General features: G+C 32.1%; 1 protein-coding gene across 1 annotated transcript; it reads left to right on the plus strand.

Moving 5' to 3' along the window:
• Positions 1-2,828: 2,828 nt before the first annotated feature.
• On the plus strand, positions 2,829-12,773 carry LOC132727033 (long-chain-fatty-acid--CoA ligase 1-like). The gene is made up of 12 exons (XM_060712444.1): positions 2,829-2,899; positions 3,846-4,058; positions 4,383-4,465; positions 4,911-5,061; positions 6,143-6,215; positions 7,122-7,210; positions 8,161-8,277; positions 8,515-8,568; positions 10,554-10,643; positions 11,452-11,553; positions 11,886-11,957; positions 12,613-12,773. Exons 1-12 carry the CDS (start codon positions 2,879-2,881, stop codon positions 12,760-12,762), a joined length of 1,215 nt encoding a protein of 404 aa, XP_060568427.1. The 5' UTR covers positions 2,829-2,878; the 3' UTR covers positions 12,763-12,773.
• Positions 12,774-22,051: the final 9,278 nt, after the last annotated feature.

The raw sequence follows: 22,051 nt of genomic DNA on the forward strand, positions 1-22,051 counted from the left end.
AACGCCTGTTAAATTAAAAGACGGTTACATTTAGGGTTTTGAACAATTAGCCTCAGAATAGTATGATTTATTAAAAAGAAAACATAGAACATTTTCTTCTTTGATTCAATAAAGAGAAATGATGATTTTGTTGGCATTTAAACTCTCTTCAATCCAATTAATAAAGCCATTATATATAAAATGTATATTTAATCTTCATTTGAGGAAGAACCTATCTGTATTGTAATGTCACTTGACCAAATCTTTTTCTACTTACTATTTTGAATACCAGTTGTTTCTGTTTATATTTACATGTATATGCTAATGGTCAAAGCATTTCTATCTCTTTTTCTTCAGATAATTGTAAAGATTTAGGTTTGGGGTTATGATAAAATATAAGGAATTTTTGAGCGAGTTTGGCATTTTTCTGGCCCAGTAGACGTAACTGTATTTAAAGTACTTCATTTAAATGAAATGTTGAATATTTAAGAAATAAAATATCCCAAACAGTGATTTTATTGCTAAATAAAATCACTGTTTGGAGTTTGAATGTGAGGAATTATATTACGAGGGCGTAGCCGGAATGACATAATGATGTGCATAATCCATACCATAATAAATAAATATCATATTACACAATATAAAAATACCATTGTTTGTTAATTATCCACAGCCTCCAAGTCCTGATGACATAGCAATAATGTGTTATACCAGTGGAACTACAGGTATTTTGTTTTATTAAATTGAAATGTAACAAGTGTTTTATAATTATAGTTTTTTTTCTCTTTTCTTAAGACCTAAAATATTGTGTCAAAATTCAGGAAATGAATTACAGGTAGTACAATCATTGTACTCTAAGAAGCTACCATGTGAACATGTTCACCATGAATATGTTTCAAGCAACTGGATTAAAAAATTTATCATAATGTTGAAGTAAAGACTTGCTTGTCCAGTAGGTTTGTGCTTATAGATGAAGTTGGTAGGGATGAGTGATTGTTAATTACTTGTTTAAGTTGTTAACTTGTGACAGAGTGACAAGGTATAAATATTAACTGACACAATGTCTACCTGAACATTTCAATGATAGATTTATAATAAAAGTTTGATTTTGCCAATATTTCACATTAGTTTACAGTAAACTCCGCTTATAACGAACTCATTGGGACATTCAAAATCTGTTCCTTATATCCGGAGTTCCTTGTAAGCATATAGCAAATTATTTCCTTGTATCAGGAGTTTTTACAGCAAACAGATTTACATATAACGAACTGATTGTTTACCATTTTCCGCCATTTCGAAGAGCTTTTGATTAAAGAATATTAGTCATTTATTTCTATTTTAGACACACTACCCGAGACATACTTTTTGGAATTTAAATAATTGCTATTACAGTTTAATATTTACTCCCTATGTCAATTTCTCATAAAATATAATATTTTGATTCTAAACTCTATTCATTTTCTTTCCATGATTGAGAATAAAGAAGATTTTCGATTTTTCCTTCCTCTTATATTGAATATCTTCTATCATAATTTAAGGGTGACTTTTACTTATGTAAGATATAGATTTTTTTCATTTAAATCAAGCGTACTTTGCAGTTTGCAATGGATCATGCTTGCAAGCAAGCGTGATTTAGTTGAAAACCGATTATAAATTATTATAATTATTTTACAAAACTATTGAAGAAAAGAAATAAATAACCGTTTTATTTTGGTGAAAAGAGCTCATGCTAAAAATATCCTAAATAGAAAACTATACAAATTCATTTTAATAGATGTAATGAAGTACATACAAGGATAAACGGTACATTCGGCCGAGTTTTAATCCGTGCCAATGAGAACGAAAGTCTATTTACGGATAGCCAATATTTTGGAGTTTGTTATAAAAGTGTAATTTTCTGTACTTTTAACTAAATTGGGACTAAGAAATGAGTTCCTTATAAGCGATAATTCCTTATAACCATGTTCGCTATAACCATATATTTTAATATTAAATAAAGAAGGGCAGAATTTCGGGCCAAAATAAATTGTTCCCTATAACCTGAAGTTCGCTATAACAGTGTTCGCTATAACCGTGTTCAATATAAGTGAAGTTTACTGTATGCATGTTTATTTTAGTTTGATTGTGGAAGCTATAAGCTTATTGAAACACTCTTAAATGTGTTCCTGGAACCAATCAGTACTAACCTATGTCAGTGTAGTTTCTTGCTCGAGGAAATAACGGCTTGCCTTTAATGGGGTGTGTACCCGAGCGGCTAACAATCCTCAGATTACTAGTCTGACTAACCGAAAGAAAAAACTTTAAATATCTTCTTTTAAAAAACCCTAAGAGCTAGAGCTTAGATATTTGGCATGAAACATCTTCTAGTGAGTGTCTACCAAGTTTGTTCAAATAAAAGCCCTGGGGTCAAAATTGGCCCCGCCCCAGGGGGTCATTGATTTTCCCTATATGCATATAGTAAAAACTTAAAAAATCTTCTTTTAAAGAACCCAAAGAGCTAGAGCTAAGATATTTAGCATGAAACATGTTCTAATGAGTGTCTACCAAGTTTGTTCAAAGATAAATAAACTATATGTATACAGGCCCAATAATTGAAAGATGACAAAATTCAACATTGTATAAAACTAATGCACATTCATACCATTAGGAGATAACTTTCTGGTGTTGAAGCTTATGAATTCAATTTTTTGTTGTTCATTTAAAGTTAATATTTATGCTTATAAAGCAAGACTATTTCCTATAGTAACACTATTTTAATACATACACACCGACTCAGGTTTTGTTTTAAGCCATAATTTTATAAAATTTCAGGTAAATCATATTTCATATATGAACATTTTTTCCAGGTACCCCAAAAGGTGTGATTATAACTTACAGACAGGCTCTTGCTCAAATATCCATGATTAATATGAATAACTCTGTAAGTTTAAATTTTAACATAATAAAACTAAGTAAGTTTTTACTATGCCATGGACAAATCTTGATTTTCTTTGATTTGAATTGATTAGAAAGCAAATAAATATTTCATTCATTCTAATATTATTAACCTATGTCCCTGATGGTAGACATAAAATAGAGGGAAATAAAGAATCCTCCAAAATGGCAAAATTCAATATGTAATGCAGGCTCAGTGTGATTGAGTCTGTGATGGGCAGAACTGTTAAATGCAAACTTACCATCCACATGCCACCTAGCACGGGCTTATTGAGATAAACCATTTTGACCGTACTTAAAATTTTACCCTGTCCTATTATAGCAGTATAACTGTCATGAAGAAGTTAACCCAACATTGAGAAATATTAACTAATTCCACTGAGATAAAACATGATTAAATATACAGATTTAAAATGTGCAGCCTGTCTGGGACTCCAAGGTGGGAATTATTGTAATACGGTACACTGTGACTGTACTAACTGTGCTATCAGCTTGCTTACATATTTTCAATCTTTAAATAAGTGAACAGTACAATACTGTGACATACTCCCCTCATTATGTTAAAATTCTTTCTTGAATTAAAATGAGTAAAGAGACCAATATGAAATTTTAACTTAAACCTGTAAACCATCACGGTCTCCTGTTGGGCACAAAGTGTGCAATCCTGACTGGGACTCAAACCAGGGAAGGAACCATCGGAATACTGTACGGTGGCACTACCGACTGAGCTTATATAATCCAGATGCTAATACATTTTCAATACAGTGACATATGACTTTGTTATACATTAATATATGTGTATTTTGATGTACCAACTGTAAAATGCTTTAATGGGTATGTTATGCAATAATACATTCTAAAATTAAATTTATATGGAGCTTATCGCTTTTCAAATTATACTTGTTAACCTTATTATCTTTCCTTGGTTTCAGCATTACAGAAAATTCAATAAAGATGACACTCATTTGTCTTACCTTCCTCTAGCTCACATGTATGAACGTATTGGTCAACAGTGTTTGACCATGGAGGGAGCTAAGATTGGATTTTTCCGTGGGGATGTTAAACTTTTGTTAGATGATTTGCAGACGTTAAAACCAACTGTCTTCTTCTCTGTACCCAGACTTATGAACAGAATCTATGATAAGGTTTGTATGCATGTCCGTCTGTACCCAGACTGGTAAACAAAATCTATGATAAGGTTGTGTTATAAATTAAAAATAATTTAAGAATGTTTAAAATCAAGGTTATAATGTTGTGCCAAGTTTTAATTTTGATGTACTCAGTGTACAATATAATTGCTGAGGGAAAAACAAATGTTTTGTTAAACTAACATGTAGAATAATGAAAGGACAGACAAAGATTTTGATAATTAAGTGACATATTCTGTTTTGCATCAGGAATGCAGATATTTGAAAAAAATTTATCAGCAGTTTTCATTTTTGATAAAAAATATTGTATCTGTAATACAGGTGATGGCAGGAGTTAAAGCCAGTAAAGTGAAACAGTTTCTGTTTAACTGGGCAATTTCTTCCAAGGCTAAGGAACTGAAACAGTAAGTTTTCTTTTTGCAATACAAGATGTGTAATTTTGTCTATTAATCTACTAATTAATTACCCCCCCCCCCCTCACACCCATATATTCATCTTTAGTTACAGGAAACATTGACCCAAATATACAACAAGGCAAGTAAATGTAAATTATATGTATTGAGCTGAGAGATATTGTCTTACCACTACATCCCCCCCCCCTGTCCCAGCCCCCAATAATGTTCATCTTTTGTTTCAAATGTAGTACAACAAGGCAAGTAAAATATATGTATACATTGAGCAGAGTGCAGGTATGAATGTATTTTATGGATCTTCATTATCATAACACTAAGAAACTACAGGGAAAAATGGTGATATTTAGTTAGGGAAAAAAAGGACAAATGAGGCATATATAATGCTAAAATAGCTTTATAGACTTAATTAGTATTTTTGTTTTAAATTCATAAACAGGTATATAATAAGACGTAACAGTATATGGGACAAGATTGTGTTTAAGAAGATACAGGCATTGTTTGGTGGTAAAGTTGATATTGTTATCACAGGTTCTGCACCACTAGAAGCAGAAGTTTTAACTTTCTTTAGATGTGCTCTTGGTTGTGCGGTATGTAGAAATATTCAGATTTTAATGTTTATTATGTTACGTACGATTTAGAATTATAGCAATATTACACTTACTGCCTCCCAGTACAGACTCATAATATCTGTCATTTGTTGCGGTTCGGATCGGAATATCCATCACGAGTGGGCCCACCCACAAGGGACGGTTATTCTGATCCGAACAGCAAACATAATTATGTCAGATATTTTTTCTTGCATATTCTACCATATTCCATTATATTTTAAACTCTTTACCTTAATAAAACAATTTTCCATGGAAATTTATGTCATTACACCTGTAACTATTTTCTTACAACAGCGTATGAAATTACAACTTCATTCATAACGGTAAAATAATACCTCATCCTAAGCGTGCCATTCATTCACATTATAGCAGGAGATTCAATTCCTGTGACCCCCCCCCTCCCCCTCCCCCAATGACGGCATTGGTAAAACGGAAACGCCAGTCTGATATGCCAGAAAGTGATATCTGTTTTAAGTTGCTGGCATGTTTACCCAAGATATATAGTTAAATGTACCTGTATAAATGATGAGCTGATCTATTTCCACAATGTTTAGACTAGCTCTCTTGGTGTTCACTCTAATGTTTAATTAGTTGTGATATGAACACTTTTGATACATGAACAGCTTGTGTGTTTCTACATTAAAATTTTTTTTTATAAGTTTCCTCATTATAACTTTTCTAAATCAACAACAATTTCTAATGAAAAAATTAACAGAACATTTTCAGAAGTCTGTGCCTGCTAAGATTGAATAAGATTTGAGCCGCGCCATGACAAAACCAACATAATGGGTTTGCGACCAGCATGGATCCAGACCAGCCTGTTTGTTTACTTGTTATAGGGTCTGAAAGCGAACAGCATGGATCCTGATCAGACTGTGCGGATGCGCAGGCTGGTCTGGATCCATGCTGGTCGCAAACCCATTATGTTGGTTTTGTCATGACACGGCTCATTTAATAACAGGTCAGTGTGTTTTATATTTACTTTCAAAATGATACATTTAATGGACTTACTTTATATAACTTAACATTATTTATCATTAATGACAAGTGTATTTGACAGTTTCTAGAAGCATACGGGCAAACAGAAACTGTAGCGGCGGTATCAATGGGAATAGTTGGGGACTGGAGCGCAGGTATTATTTTATTGAATGTAGCCGGTAATTTTAATTCTATAATTGTGAATTGTAACTCACTATATTGAAATAATTCTATATTAAATTATATCTTACAATATAAGTATTCTATACATGTATATATGAAAGACGTTATTGATGATTTATATATATTGATGGCTATCATTGGTAAATATATTCTATTTTAAATCACAAATTAAACTAGAAATACCTGAAGCTTTTTACATAGAATGCCAACAAAAAATCTAAGGATTCATACCAATTTTTTTTTTTACAATAAACTTTCAACCATTTTCAAATTCCATTGGCGTTTTGAAAGTTTGCAAGTGTTAAATGAAATTGCCTGTAATGACATGATATTAATTAAAGCAGTTTTAACAGTTGTTTGAAAAGGTAATAATTATACACTACAATCATGCACTGGTCTCTTAGTTTCACTGTGGACCACAAGTTATATTATTATATTAGGATTAAAATTCATCATAACCAAAATTTATATTACAAGGAAGCCTGTTTAAAAGATGTAGCATATTTTGTTGCAGATTACCCAAATCATTTCACATGTTTTTGATATAGAACAAACATCATAACAAATTTCAAGCTGTCGAAAATTCAAGAATTAAAATAAATTAAAATGAACTCAGGCTATTAAAAACATTTTGTACAGTGATACATTAAAAAGTGCATTGTTTTGCTATCAAAAGTTATTAAAAATATGTGTAGTCAAATTAAAAGTGCAGTCACTAAAGAAGCAGACACTGAAGCTATGTTCTAGCTGTGTCTGATTATTTGAACTTGCCTTTAATATTTGCATGACTGTTAAATTAAAGAAAACATTTTTTTGTAAGAATGATATTCTTGATCATCTTTTTATTATCAGCTCTATTTTTTATTTTGTATCAACAGGACATGTTGGACCTCCATTGCCATACACCTACATCAAACTGTTTGATGCTCCTGAATATAATTACTACGCTAAAAATAACCAAGGGGAGGTAAGTCTTGTGATATCTTACATGTAGGTTATTATAACCAAGGGGGGATAAGTCATATGATATCTTACATGAAGGTTATTATAACCGAGGGGAGGTAAGTCTTGTGATATTTTACATTTAGATAATAATAGCCAAGGGGAGGTTAGTCTTGTGATATTTCAGCTAATTATAGCAAAGGGGGGATAAGTCATTTGATATCTTACATATAGAATATTATAACCAAGGGGTAGTAAGTGACATCAAAATTTTGAAAAAAGTAATCAAGAAGAGGTAAATCATCTGACCTAATTATAACAAAGGTGGGGGGGGATAAGACTTATAATATTTTAGCTTATTATAAGCAAGGTAAAGTTAGTGATATTATGAAAATTTAGAAATAAGGGGAGGTAAGTCATATGATAACTCAAGAAGATGAAGGGAGGTAATTTTCATTATGACTGCAGTTAGTTCTAGCCTTCTAGGGTAGTTAAGTTATAACATAAAGTTGCAAAGTAGGTTGCAGTGAGCTAAAAAGACTTACCAGGGTAAGGATAGAGTTACATGAATCATGATCCTGAAGTCAAAAATGACTCTGGTTCCATTGTCCCACTTCTGCATTGAAAATTTAATTTGGACGTTACGGTCATTACCTAGCAATAGATGTCAGCTGAATGATCTGTTGTATTAGGTTTTGTCAGGTATGAACTAGATCCACATTCTTTAATTAAATTTCAACAGGTATATATTATAATAATTATCTATAATTTACAATCCTGTCAGATGTGTGTTAATCGCATAATATAATTATTATGTGTTAATGATTTTTTATCAAACACATTGTATGTGCAATATGTGTTACATATATTTTATCAAATACATTGTAAGTGATTATTATGTGGATAATTATGTATTCTTTTTTTTAAATATTTTATCAAGTCATTATGTGCTCTATGTTATTTATATTTCACCAGGTGTGTGCTAAAGGAGTCACTATCTCAAGTGGATATTATAAAGACCCAGTAAAAACAGCAGAAACTATTGATAAGGAGGGATGGCTTCATACAGGAGATATTGGACAATGGTTACCTGTTAGTTTCTATGTTATATCTTTGTCAAAAAATAACTAGTATATTACGCTGTTTTTGTTGGTTACTAAGGTTTGTTATTTACCAATTTCCAAAATCATATGACATCTGAGCTTGTAGTAGAGGTATAAAAATATGAATATATGCATTATTAAAGTATTTTCATTCTTATTGACATTTATGTTTTAATAAATTCAGATAATGTTCCTCATATGTAACATAACCTGTTTAACCTTTCAGAATGGTACATTAAAAATTATTGACAGGAAGAAAAATCTGTTCAAGTTGTCACAGGTAAGAGTATTTAAAATGTAATATAATTCACTTAAAGCAAGTTTCTTTTGTCATTGTAGTAGAAGTTACAGGTTTATAAATAAAAGATCTGCATCATAATGTATGATACATATTCTAAAGGTTTTGTCTTTTTGAAAACAAATTCAGCAACCAAAAGAAAAAAGAAGGTAAAATATGGCCATCATGATGTAAAATTACAGCTCCACTGACTTAACTGTGGTTAAATATGTACTTCCAGCACTGAGCTGTGAGAAGGATAGATAACACAATTGCTAAAATAATTGTATTACTGACCAAAACAACAAGTGGTAGTCTCTAAAGTTACCCTAAATTGGCATTTTTCCATTTTGAAATCTGGACAATAAAGTCCCATGTTTAAGTTAAGCATTTTGATTTATTTTTTTTCTCCATTTTTCATTATCTTAGCATAAATTTGAATTTTTTTTATGTAAATAAAAGCCTTAATGTATGAAAAATGGTGATTTTATTAGGTTATACATATATGTTCTTGATGGCCATTTTGGTTTTCCATTTTCTCGTTAATTTGTACTCCAACAATAGCTAGAGCATGATGCATTTAAACAAATCAGTGTTAAGGCATCTTCATTTCTCATTGTGTATTTCAGTTTATTAGTCCCCTACCGGTTTAATCGGAGGGGACTTTAGGTTTACCCTCCGTCCGTCTGTCTGTCCGTCTGGCCGTCTGTCTGTCAGTCCGTCCGTCCACAAAACTGGATCCCGCGATAACGTAAAAAGTACTGAAAATATTTTTATGAAACTTGATATATGGATAGATGGCAGTATGGAGATTATGCACGTCTTTTTTTTTTCTTCCTATGTTGAAAATTCTGGTTGTTATGGCAACAAATAGTCTAAAAATATGGCAAATTTAACACATAAACTGGATCCAGTGATAACTCAAAAAGTACTGAAAATATTTTTATGAAACTTGAAATATGGGTAGATGGCAGTCTGGAGATTATGCACATCTTTTTCTTTTCTTCCTATGTTGAAAATTCTGGTAGCTATGGCAACAAATAGCCTGAATTTCAAGATTTCTGATTTAAATTTTTCAGCTTTTTCACTATATGTTCTTTATTTCTTAAGGTGTTTACTTCAAACTTTAAATTTAAGTTTCTGGTCATCAACCACATCATATGTGACAAGGTTTATAACTCTAGCACAAAAATTATCAGTATTACCTCCCTTGAACTTAGATTTTTTAGGGGAAAAAGATGTTGTCTTTTTTAAATAACTTCTTTATTTCCTAATGTATCTACTTCAAACTTCATATATATGTTTCTTATTATCACTCGACATTTTTGAGAAGGTTAAATACTCTAGCAAGACTATTTCCAGAATTATGTCCCCCTTGAACTTAGATTTTTTTCGAGAAACTGGTATTTTCACTACAACTTCTTCATTCCTTATAGGATTTACTTTAAAATCCCGCATCGTAATAATATGAAAAGGTTGTATAAACATAATTTCCTTACTAGGCATGGAAACTTAACACATTACTGTGATATAGACAAACTTAAAACTCAAAAGATTTAAGTTCATTCATGTCATTCATTCACTGGTAAAATTGAATGGCAAATGGCCCATCAGAATGTTGCTGGGGTTCTAACCGGTAGGGGATTGCTTGCAATACTATGATAATTGCTTGTTTATACTCGCCACCACTTGCCCATAATTGGCAAGTGTCCTCCAGATAAGTAATAAGTCAGGAGGATAGTGCAAGATACAGAAAGATGCCCCAATTCCAGAAGCTTCCCCGGGTTTTTTAAGATGCTAAGTGTTTAAGATCTCATACGCAGGACCCCTATTTAAAGTCTCATGGGAAAGACTGATAAGTAATTTTAGTTGGCCAGCCCAACAATCAAACCCACAATGTTGATATTACAAGTCTCATGCTCTAACTGATTGAGCTATTCGGACTGGCATTCATTTTTCATAATATATTTGTGTTATTTTATTGACAGGGAGAGTATGTGGCCCCAGAGAAAGTAGAACTTGTTTATAGCCGGAGTTCATTTGTGGCTCAAGCTTTTGTAGAAGGTGATAGTCTTCAGGTATTGTATATTATTCATTTACAGTTTAACGATTATTGTATGTAATTATAGTGACTTTGAAAACTAAACCATAGCAAAAGACTGAGGACATGAAAAAGTAAGTTTTCATTTGTAATATTTTTATTTTATTTTATCTATATTTTTATTTCAATATTTATCTTAAAGTTTGTTGAACTGCTGAACAATGAAAATAAAGACTATATAGGCAGGATATTTTTATAGGCTAGCATGCAAATTCTGGAATATATACACATGTGATGTAATGAAGTTTGGCTATTGCATGGATAAAAAACACATTGACATGAATTTTAACATAAAAGAAATGTCAAGCAATTTAACATTCAAGAAATGTCAAGCAATGTAACATTTCAGAAATGGCAAGCAATTTAACATAACAGAAATGTCAAACAATGTACATTTAAGAAATGTCAAGCAATGTAACATTTAACAAATTTCAAGCAATTTAAAATTTAAGAAATGTCAATCAAGGGAACATTTAAGAAATGTCAAGCAATTTAACATTTAAGAAATGTCAAGCAATGTAACATTTAAGAAATGTCAAGCAATTCAACATTTAAGAAATGTCAAGCAAAGTAACATTTAAGAAATGTCAAGCAAAGTAACATTTAATAAATCTTATGCAATTTTATTATAACACCAGTGATGCCGGTTTGTTCAAAGTGGCTGAAAGTAGTTTCATAGGTTTCCAAAAATACCTGTATGTGACATAGGCCAACGGATTAAGGAGTTATCAAAACAAACTAATATTATTATTGTTTACTCTCATTTATATTTTACTTTCTTACAGCCATATGTAATGGCAGTGATTGTACCTGATGAAGAAGTTTTAATCTCATGGGCAAATTCTCAAAATCTTTCTGATAGTTTCCAGGAACTGTGCAAAAGTGAGGTAAGATTTTCTGCTACCAGTATTATACATACATTTCATATTTCTAAGGTAAATTAGTTGTTGACAAAGGTAATCATATTGTTTTTTGCTTTGCGTAATACACACTCTACACTGCTATAAATCATATAATTTATGTGGAGAAATTGGTAAAAATATAACGTTGAAAATTCAAATAAAACAATGTAAGTTATTTTCTCAAATAAAACAATTTTATTTTATTGGTATAACTTTTACTGGTGATTACACTGATTGGTGTTATTGAGAGAGTATTTATGATAAGGATGTTTAAGTGTAAAATGTTCACAAAAGTAATGTTTTATGTTTTAATCTAGAGTGTTAAATCAATGATGCTACTGGACATACAGAAAACTGCTAGAGAAGCTGGTCTCAAAGGATTTGAAATTGTAAGTTACCATGGTAACATATTGTTTTCTTTATGTTATATTTGAAATTGGTAATTTGCCTTTTTTCTTGATTTACTTTGAGTTAATTAGAGATGGTTGGGTTTAAAGTCACAGTGTAAACCAGTAGTATGCTGTATTTTCAAGGTTACTTTATGTTTCATTTTGTCTGCATTGAGTTTCAATGGCAAATAATTACAGCAGCACACCAGTCCTCCAGATTCATAAAAAAATTATGAAAATTTTTGAAAATGTATTAATTTAATATTTTTAAAGTAAAATATTATGAAATAATCAAAAAGAAAGCAATTGACACATTACTTTTGACACTAACAATTAACCAACATAAATTACCAAAAGGAGGTCAAAATTATGCAAAGATAGCCCTTACCGCGCAATAAAAATACAGTTAAAATATTGGAAAATCAGTTTTTAATCACACATAACATGTAAATTATTTCTTGAATCTTTAACCTTTTTACTTTTTCTTAAATCTTAGTACATTTTTCTCAAGTTTGATTTTATTGAAATATTTTGGCTCATCTGGAGGCTGCATGCACCTTTAATAAATCATGTGAATCAAGTGTAAAATAGTCCACATTATAATTATATTCTCTGAAACACAGAAAATATGAATTATTTTATTATTTATTTTCAGACTAAAGATATCATTTTGCGATCAGAACTATTTTCTATTGAAAATGGACTGTTAACACCTACGTTTAAAAACAAGCGCCCACAGCTACGCAGTTTCTTCAAGAATGACATAACAGCTCTTTACAAGAAACATAGTGGTGGGTCAGGTTAAAGGAAAGGGAAGACCACAAACATTTGAACAGGATTTCCTATGAATTTGTGTATTATGAACTTTGATTTTGAAAACCTAGTATTACAGTTTAAACACTCAAAATTGCAGTTTTTGTCCAGTCTTAGACATATTTAGCTAATTAAAACCTTTGCTAGATTTAAACATTTAATTTTAATCAAATACAGAAATATTAAGAAGGAATTCATAAGATAGTAAAAATGATGTCATTCATACTTAGTTGTGACATGAATATTTTGGTAGAATTATATTCAGGTGTACACATTATACATGTACTCGTATTTTATGTTCAATACTCTTACAACAATATGAGCCGCGTCACGACAAAACCAACAAAGTGCGTTTGTGACCAGCATGGATCCAGACCAGCCTGCACATCCGCGCAGTCTGATCAGGATCCATGCTGTTCGCTATCAGTTTCTCTACTAGTAATAGGGTTGGTAAGCGAACAGCATGGATCCTGATCAGACTGCGCGGATGCGCAGGCTGGTCTGGATCATGCTGGTCGCAAACCCATTATGTTGGTTTTGTCATGGTTCGGTTCATATAGCAAATCAATACCTTTTTAACATAGTTACAGGGTTTGATTTTCCTTCATTAATTCATGTGTTCAATTTAATATACTTGAATTAATGTTAAAAAATAACAAATAATGCCCCTCTCTAACAAAAAAAAACAACAAAAAAACGTACAAAAAGTACAATGTACCTCTCATTATGAATCAACAGGGTTCGTACAGTCTTAAAAAGTGCTTAAATTTCAGTCCCTTTCTTAAAAAGTGCTTAAAAATGATAAAAAGTGCTTAAAAGTCCTTGAATTTGATTATTCTCTTGAAAAGTGCTTAAAAAGTGCTTAAATTCGCTACAAATGTGCTTGAAAATGATTGAATGACAGAAAAGTGTCAGTAAAAATCAACAGTTACCAAAAAAAACCAATAAAAAAAGATCTTGTTCAGTACCAAAATCAATGTTTGCTCAATGTAACAGACACAAATTGCAGTTAATTTGAACTTCACTTCAACCCCTCTATAATGCTCATGTTGTGTTCCAAGGTTTCAACACAGAATTTAGCCAGATTCTGATATGTAGCCCTCATCGCAAGATCATCGCAATACCCCACTCACTGCGATTTTGTATAGTGCTAATGATTTTTACTTAACCATTCAATGAATATTGACATTATTTTTGTAAGACAATTTACTAATGTAGATATATATCATATTATCATGTTATAGTATTTATATTTAAAAGAAACGGAAAACCTACAAAAGAGCGTGATATATTGAAGTTAGGGTTTTAACAGGGGGCCATAAAACAGGGTGGCAGTTCAGTATCTTTCTTGTTATTCTATAGGAACTGTTAAAGTGTACTGTAGCCAGAAAATGTGTTTTCAACAAAAAATGACTTATAAATTAATACTGGTTAAACATTGTGTAGGATAGACACGCAACAAATTGTGCTTGAAAAATGGAAAAACATGCTTAAAAAGTGCTTAAAAAGTCCTTGAATTTTGATACTGGATGTCTGTACGAACCCTGATCAAGCCATTTTGTTATAAATCCATCTATTTATTAGCACAAATGTTAATTCATCTGATGCTTCTAGTATAATATACAGAGGAAAATAATACAAAAAAGTAAAAATTCTTTATATTTTGACACTAAATTAAATATTACTATTATCTTTTAATTATAGCCTGCTATATATACCTTATTAAACAGGTAAGAATGATTTGTAAAATGTTAAAAGGTATCAACAAGAACCTTGGCAAAGTTGTGAGACAAGGGGCATTATTCTGAAAGCAATATAATATTTTTAGAGTAATGTCCCTTTTAACCTTAAATTTGTAAGTCAAAATAGCTTATAAACTAGAAGATTTCAAAACTATGAAAGGTATGAACATGAGACTTGGAACACTTGCAATTGTCTATCATGCAAAAGCACATATGCAAGACAAGAGATATTATTCTAAAAGCTTTATTTACAGAGTTATGTCCCTTCTTAACTAAGAATTTTGTGCTTATTTGTAAAATGATTTGAGAACTATCACAGTATCAACAGGCAGCTTTGTTTATTTATTATCATGACAACACAGACAGTTTTTAGACAAGAGGCATAAACCCTTCAAGCAATAATGCTATGCTCTTATTTAAGGATGTGGAGTATTTTATTTTTTACATCTCCTGATATTTCACTATCTTTATCATTTTTAAATTTTGGTCAGAGATTTGTTACGAGATATTTTTATACATGCTTACAAGATCTGTTTATGATTTATATACTGAACCCCCATCACATATTTTGAGAAATGTGAGTTTAATAGATTTTATCCCAAATACCCCAAGTGAATTTCAATAGTTTTCAAAAATATTCAACACCATTACTGTTAAAACTCGGTATCTGGAAATTAATTCCACATGGGTATAAATGGGATAAAATGTTTTGGCCTCAAATGTTATCTTTAGTTCTATAAACTGGAAGGTGTTCCAACAAGTCTCAAAATATGTCATAGGGTTTTTGAAGTTTTTGTTGAATGACTGTCACATATTCCCGTTATATATTGTATTCATATTTAAATACTTGACAGGACTGTGACATTTTAAGATTTTTTGTATGTTTTTTTTTAATACATGTATACATTTCTTTAATAACATTTACACTTTTTAATGCCTCCTTCAAAGAAGTGGGCGTATATTGTTTTGCACTTGTCAGTTGGTTGGTCAATAGACCAAACCCTTCAATATCTTAAAAATGCCTGTGCCTATGAACTTCACAGCTGCCTGTGCCTATGAACTTCACAGCTGCATTGGTCTTGGCCAGAACATGGCCCCCATTTAATATTGGGTCAGTCATATTGACCTTGTATGTCAAAAAGGTTTCCAACCAATAACTTGACAACCAATGGCTTTTTATTGGCCCTTCAACCTGACATTGGTCTGGGCCAGAAGATAACCCTATCGATTTTTGGGCCAAGGGATCAAAGATCAAGGTCACATTGTTGGTCACAAGGTCACATCTTGGCCTGTTTAGGACCCCTTTTGATTTTGATGTTGCTGGGTCAAATGTCAAGATCAAATTGACCTTGTATGTCAAAATTGTTTCCGACCAATAACTTGACAACCAATCGGACAAACATCTCTTGAATATATTATTTAGTACATTTTGTTATAACTTTGTCATAAAATTGCTGCACACAACCTTTAGGGTCACAATAACCTAGTGACTGGTCATCACCAGTAGATTACATCTATTGATTTTGAAGTCACTAGGTCAAAAGTCAAAGTCACAATGACCTTGCCACATGACTAATTGGCTGCCGGTAGGAGAGCATACATGTTATACAAACATTTCTTGTTTACAATTGATATGACAGGAACCATACCTATTTAAGATATTTTGATATTCCAAATGTTTAAATTATAAACACAAATTTATAATAATGTTTCCTTTGTTCACATTATTATGGTATTAGTAATTAAGGAAATTTTACAGTTGTTTAATTACCTGAAATATTATCTTTAATAAGACATGTAAGATTAATTGATTGTAATGGTCATTATCATCATCTTGCTTTTTATTAACTGATGTAACTGAATAACGTTAATGTATTACTAAATGACTTGTTTTATACATTATTATTGCATGTGTTTTATTTAAGTACAGCAGTTCTTGATTATAATTTTTGAAAACATATGAAAGTAAATAACAGCTGGCTCAGTTCAATTAGAATCTCAAACCACAGCTGATTTTTAGAGTGAGGCTGCGGAACTCCAGAGGTCAAAACCACCTCATCTGCTTGAGTTAAGAGAGGCGTAGACTCCAGTAATTCGAATCCATTTAGTTGCCTTGTATGATCACACAGGGATAAATAGTGGCTGTAATACTGATGCCTCAACCATTAAAGACAACCCCTCAGTCAGAAGGGGAAAAATATTACAATGTATAGTAGTAAGTACCATTTCAGGTATTTTGTTTCTCCACTCTTATATTGTGATTTCATTTATTATGTTTTATTTTTATACCCCCGCACAACAAAGTTGTAAGGGGGGTATACTGGAATCAGCTTGTCCGTCCGTCCGGCTGTCCGGCCGTCTGTCGGTTTTTTCTTGTCCGCCCAATAACTTAAGATTCCTTTGACCCTTAGTCTTCATATTTGGCATGAAGGTTAGTCATGATTAGTAGATGACCCCTATTGATTTTGAGGTCACTAGGTCAAAGGTCAAGGTCACAGGGGCCTTGACTTCAAAAAGCTTGTCCGCCCAATAACTTAAGATTCCTTTGACCTACAGTCGTCATATTTGGCATGGAGGTTAGTCATGATTAGTAGATGTCCCTTATTGATTTTGAGGTCACCAGGTCAAAGGTCAAGGTCACAGGGGCCTTGACTTCAAAAAGCTTGTCCGCCCAATAACATAAGATTCCTTTGACCTACAGTCTTCATATTTGGCATGGAGGTAAGTCGTGATTAGTAGATGACCCCTATTGATTTTGAGGTCACCAGGTCAAAGGTCAAGGTCACAGGGGCCTTGACTTCAAAAAGCTTGTCCGCCCAATAACTTAAGATTCCTTTGACCCACAGTCTTCATATTTGGCATTGAGGTTAGTCATGATCAGTAGATGACCCCTATTGATTTTTAGGTCACCAGGTCAAAGGTCAAGGTCATAGGGGCCTTGACTTCAAAAAGCTTGTCCGCCCTATAACTTAAGATTCCTTTGACCCATAGTCTTCATATTTGGCATTGAGGTTAGTCATGATAAGTAGATGACCCCTATTGACTCTGAGGTCACCAGGTCAAAGGTCAAGGTCACAGGGGCATTGACTTCAAAAAGCTTGTCTGACCAATAACTTAAGATTCCTTTGACCCACAGTCTTCACATTTGGCATGGAGGCTAGTCATGATTAGTAGATGACCCCTATTGACTTTGAGGTCACCAGGTCAAAGGTCAAGGTCACAGGGGCCTTGACTTCAAAAAGCTTGTCCGCCCAATAACTTAAGATTCTTTTGACCCACAGTCTTCATATTTGGCATGGAGCTTAGTCATGATTAGTAGATGACCCCTATCGACTTTGAGGTCACCAGGTCAAAGGTCAAAGTCACAGGGGCCTTGACTTCAAAAATCTTGTCCGCCCTATAACTTAAGATTCCTTTGACCCACAGTCTTCATATTTGGCATGGAGGTTAGTCATGATTAGTAGATGACCCCTATTGATTTTGAGGTCACCAGGTCAAAAGTCAAGGTCACAGGGGCCTTGACTTCAAAAAGCTTGTCCGCCCAATAACTTAAGATTCCTATGACCCACAGTCTTCATATTTGGAATGGAGGTTAGTCATGATTAGTAGATGACCCCTTTTGATTTTGAAGTCACTGGATCAAAGGTCAAGGTCATAGGGACTTTGACTTCAAAAAGTTTGTCCACCCATTAACTTTAGATTCCTTTGACCCACAGTCTTCATATTTGGCATGGATGTTGATCATGACTATAAGGTGACCCCTATTGATTTTGAGGTCACTGGGTCAAAGGTCAAGGTCACAGGGACCTTGACAAAAAAAGCTTTTCTTCTCAATTGCTAAAGAATGTCCTGTCCGCAATGTATTGATTTTGACATTTTCACATTTGAAGCATGTAGGATACATAACTTAGCAATGCACTGGCTTAGTTACCTCAAATTTGGCAGGGAGGTTGTCCTTGAGCTCTAAATGGCCACTGTTGATTCTGACAAAGTGGTATGCGGGGTATTCACGCCATGATAGTGGCAGTTCTAGTTATTTATGAAATCCACACAGAGACTTTTGACTTGCACTAACTCAGTATTAAACAGAATGCTTGAAGTTTGTGTCTTCACTTACCACCACTTGTAAAGTAATTGTTTTCATTATCCACATATTTTTATTTGATCAAATAATTAATCTTTATATATCTTAATACTAACACTGGACTATTTTGTTGTTTGTCCCGGTAAATCAAATATCTTTATGCAAGATTATTTTGGGGTCCATTTTGACAAAAGTGATTGATAAAAATATATTTTTATAAACATGCAATGGTAAATGATATTTTTATTATTTGTAATGCTCAGCTTAAAAAATACTGCTGATAATGCATGTATGTATTTTGGTAGAGATGTTTCTTTCACAATAAAAAAAAAATATATATATAATAATATTTATGTTTGTTTTTTATGTGGCCACAATTAATGAACAATGTGTGGAGCCTTCTTTGACTTTGAATATGAAAAAACAAGAGTAGTCACAAAATACGTCTGCCACAAAAGCTTTAGGTTGAGATGTGGGCGATATGAAGTGTTGCAAGCAAGTTGGTCCCTATGAATATTTATGTATTTTTACCTGAAATTTTACATGTATGTGTTGCCTTGACCTTTATTGCAGGAACCTGAATTTTATGTAACATTCAGTCTCACAAGCCAAATTATATTAAATCCCTCAATGCATGTAGAAGTTTTGCTCCTGACAAGTGTTTTTTAGAGATCTAATTGTGACCTTGACCTTTAACCTAGAGACAGGGCACTATTCTATAAAGTAACATTAAAATCCCTACATGTATGTAAGAGATATGCTCTGAACAGTATCTGGATATTTAATCATTTTTAGTGACCTTCACCTTGCATAATTATATTGACCTCCATTACATGTGTGACAGCTGTAGTCACGAAAATGATCATTTGTGTTACAATCCCTCAATAAATGATTACTAAATGGTCCCTATCAAATCTCCATATTTTTATCTGAACTTTGACCTCTATGTATGACCTTAACCATGGTAGCAAGAACCTGATTTTAGTGAGCAACACTCTGCTAACAATGGTGAACATTTGTCATAATAAAATCCCTTGGTGTATGTAGTTTTGCTCCAACAAACATTTTTCTATAACGTCTTAGTGTGACCTTGACCTTTGACCTAGATCAAGTGCTTGACACAGCTCTTCATAGTGGCAAACAATTCTATAAAGTAGCATTAAAATTCTTCCATGCATATAGCAGGTATACTCACAACATTATCTGGATATTTAATCATCTCTTGTGACTTTGCAAATATTAACCTAAATTATGTTCCAGATAAAATTGGATGCTCACCGCCCACTCGCCAGGGGCTTTCCCATTATACGTTTGTCTTATTTTTTCAATTGGGCCTATAAAAAGCATAAAACTGTAAAAAAAGTAGTATAAATTTAAACACTTTTCTAATCACCACTGTGGGGTGAATTCCACCAGCTTATAAATGGTTGGCGTTCTGATGTCCTCTCTTCTTGTTTCTTAAATAAGTTATGGTTGAGCAACCAGTAAATGTGAGTCACTACATGAACTAAACAGCCATAGTGTGACTTAAAATTCAACCGCAAAAAAGTAGAAAGTTCAGGTCACTCAATTAGAAATAAAGTACTACAACCTTAGTCAAATGTAAAAACATCAACACCTTAAATACATTAATCATGTTTATTTACATGTTACATCATTCATAATACACTAATAGTTTACATGCTTATATAAAATTTAATAAAACATGTTATGCAGTCCATCAGTAATATTATAAATGTAGTCTGAGGGACATAAAACTGTGTGACAAATAGCTTCTCAGACTCTTTATGTTATAATCATCCATCAAAACCAAAAATAAATATAATAAAATGTTAGCTATATAATTTAAGTAACACTGCTGATCCAAGAGTATATGGACAGTAAACGACTTAAAATAAAAATAACTTGACATTTTGCAATTTCATATTTTACTATGAAAAAAAAATAAAATTAATAAACCATGTGACCAAAATATTTTCTTTAAATTTCATTCTGAATGTATCACTCAAATCTTAAAAAGAGTGGGGCAGTTTTATAATCTAGGTAGTTTTAATATTGTATCATAAACATTCACAATTACAATAGCCAGTCTTTAGAAATCTATATCTAATTTTACTCAGCTTGACAGCAAGAAATTAAGCATCATGTCACTTTAACACTTATCTTTCTTGTGAAAGTTTAAAAAAAATATAATAAAAAAGGTGAAAAAATCAACTAAAATTCTCTGATGAATTGTATAGTCACTAGATAATGGAAGTTAAATGTCTCATAATTATTTTTTCAAATGATTATTTCACTACTATATGTCATTTTCAATGATGAAATGAGCTGTCCTATAAGGCTATAAGCCATGTAAGCAGTGCACTCCATGTTCCCAAATGCTGGAAAGTAAACTGCATATTTACTACGTAAGCAGATACTTTAATTTTAAGAGCACCTTGACCTTTTCACCTGAAAATCATGTGACTGTCACAGAGTCTTCCTAAAGACGATTTCTTTCAAAAAAGTATTAAGCATTCATTTGACAGATTTCTCAGTATCATTTAGTTTGACTGTGATTTATCACTGTTTGTAACAGATGTATATAAAAGGTCATTCCAATGGAAAATTTCTTAAAAATCATGCAATGTAAAATTAAAAGACCAGCATAAACTACACACTGACATGAAATTAGTTTTTAGTCATAAGTAAAAAATAGAAAATTCAAATTTTTTTATAAAAAAATTAAAATGAAGAATTATAATCTCCAAAATTAATAAAGTATTTTGGAATTCATGCCATCAGGAATAATTGTACCTTGCTTATACATCAATGAAGTTTCTAATTATAATCTTTGCCAATTATTCTTTACTTTATCAGTTTCCTGTAAACAAATTACACCTAAATGAAGACTTTTGAGTTGAAACGTTGTATAGTTTTCAAATAAAATAATTACATTTTTAAACTGAAACTGGAGTTGATTTCTATATTCAACCTTACATTTAAAATCATGCAGTTTTCCTAACTGTAACTGAACGTACACCAGCTTTTTCACTTCCTTAATTACTAATTTTACCAATAATTTTTCCCAAATTAAAAGGCTAAGGCCTCTTCCCAAATTAAAAGGCTAAGGCCGAAATAAATGAGAAAAACAATTGCTTGATACAGTTCCACATTTATATACTATATACAGTAAAAACTCTGAAAACCGGACCCTCTGAAAACCGGAATCCTTTGAAAACCGGACGATTTTATAAGTCCCGTATTTTCTCCTTATAAGTTCATTGAAAAAAATCCTCTAAATACTGGAACCTCTGAATTCCGAAAACCGGACGATTTGTTAATTTCTTATTGGCAATTAATTTTTAGCTCTTTCATCATAATTGTGTCTTTCTCTGTATTATAAGTTAAGATTTTTCCAAATATGTTTTTTTTTTGTTTATATGTAATGTTAAAGAAAGAAATGAGAAACTCTT

Source organism: Ruditapes philippinarum, unplaced genomic scaffold, assembly GCF_026571515.1.
Source record: "Ruditapes philippinarum isolate M1 unplaced genomic scaffold, ASM2657151v2 ctg14425_1_1_1_1, whole genome shotgun sequence".
NCBI classification, from domain to species: Eukaryota; Metazoa; Mollusca; class Bivalvia; order Venerida; family Veneridae; genus Ruditapes; species Ruditapes philippinarum.

Coding starts and splice junctions, on each gene's coding strand:
- LOC132727033 (XM_060712444.1), top strand. CDS start 2,879: ATGATTAATATGAATAACTCT. Junction 2,900..3,845: donor TGATTAATATGAATAACTCT/GTAAGTTTAAAT, acceptor CCTTGGTTTCAG/CATTACAGAAAATTCAATAA. Junction 7,211..8,160: donor CTAAAAATAACCAAGGGGAG/GTAAGTCTTGTG, acceptor ATATTTCACCAG/GTGTGTGCTAAAGGAGTCAC.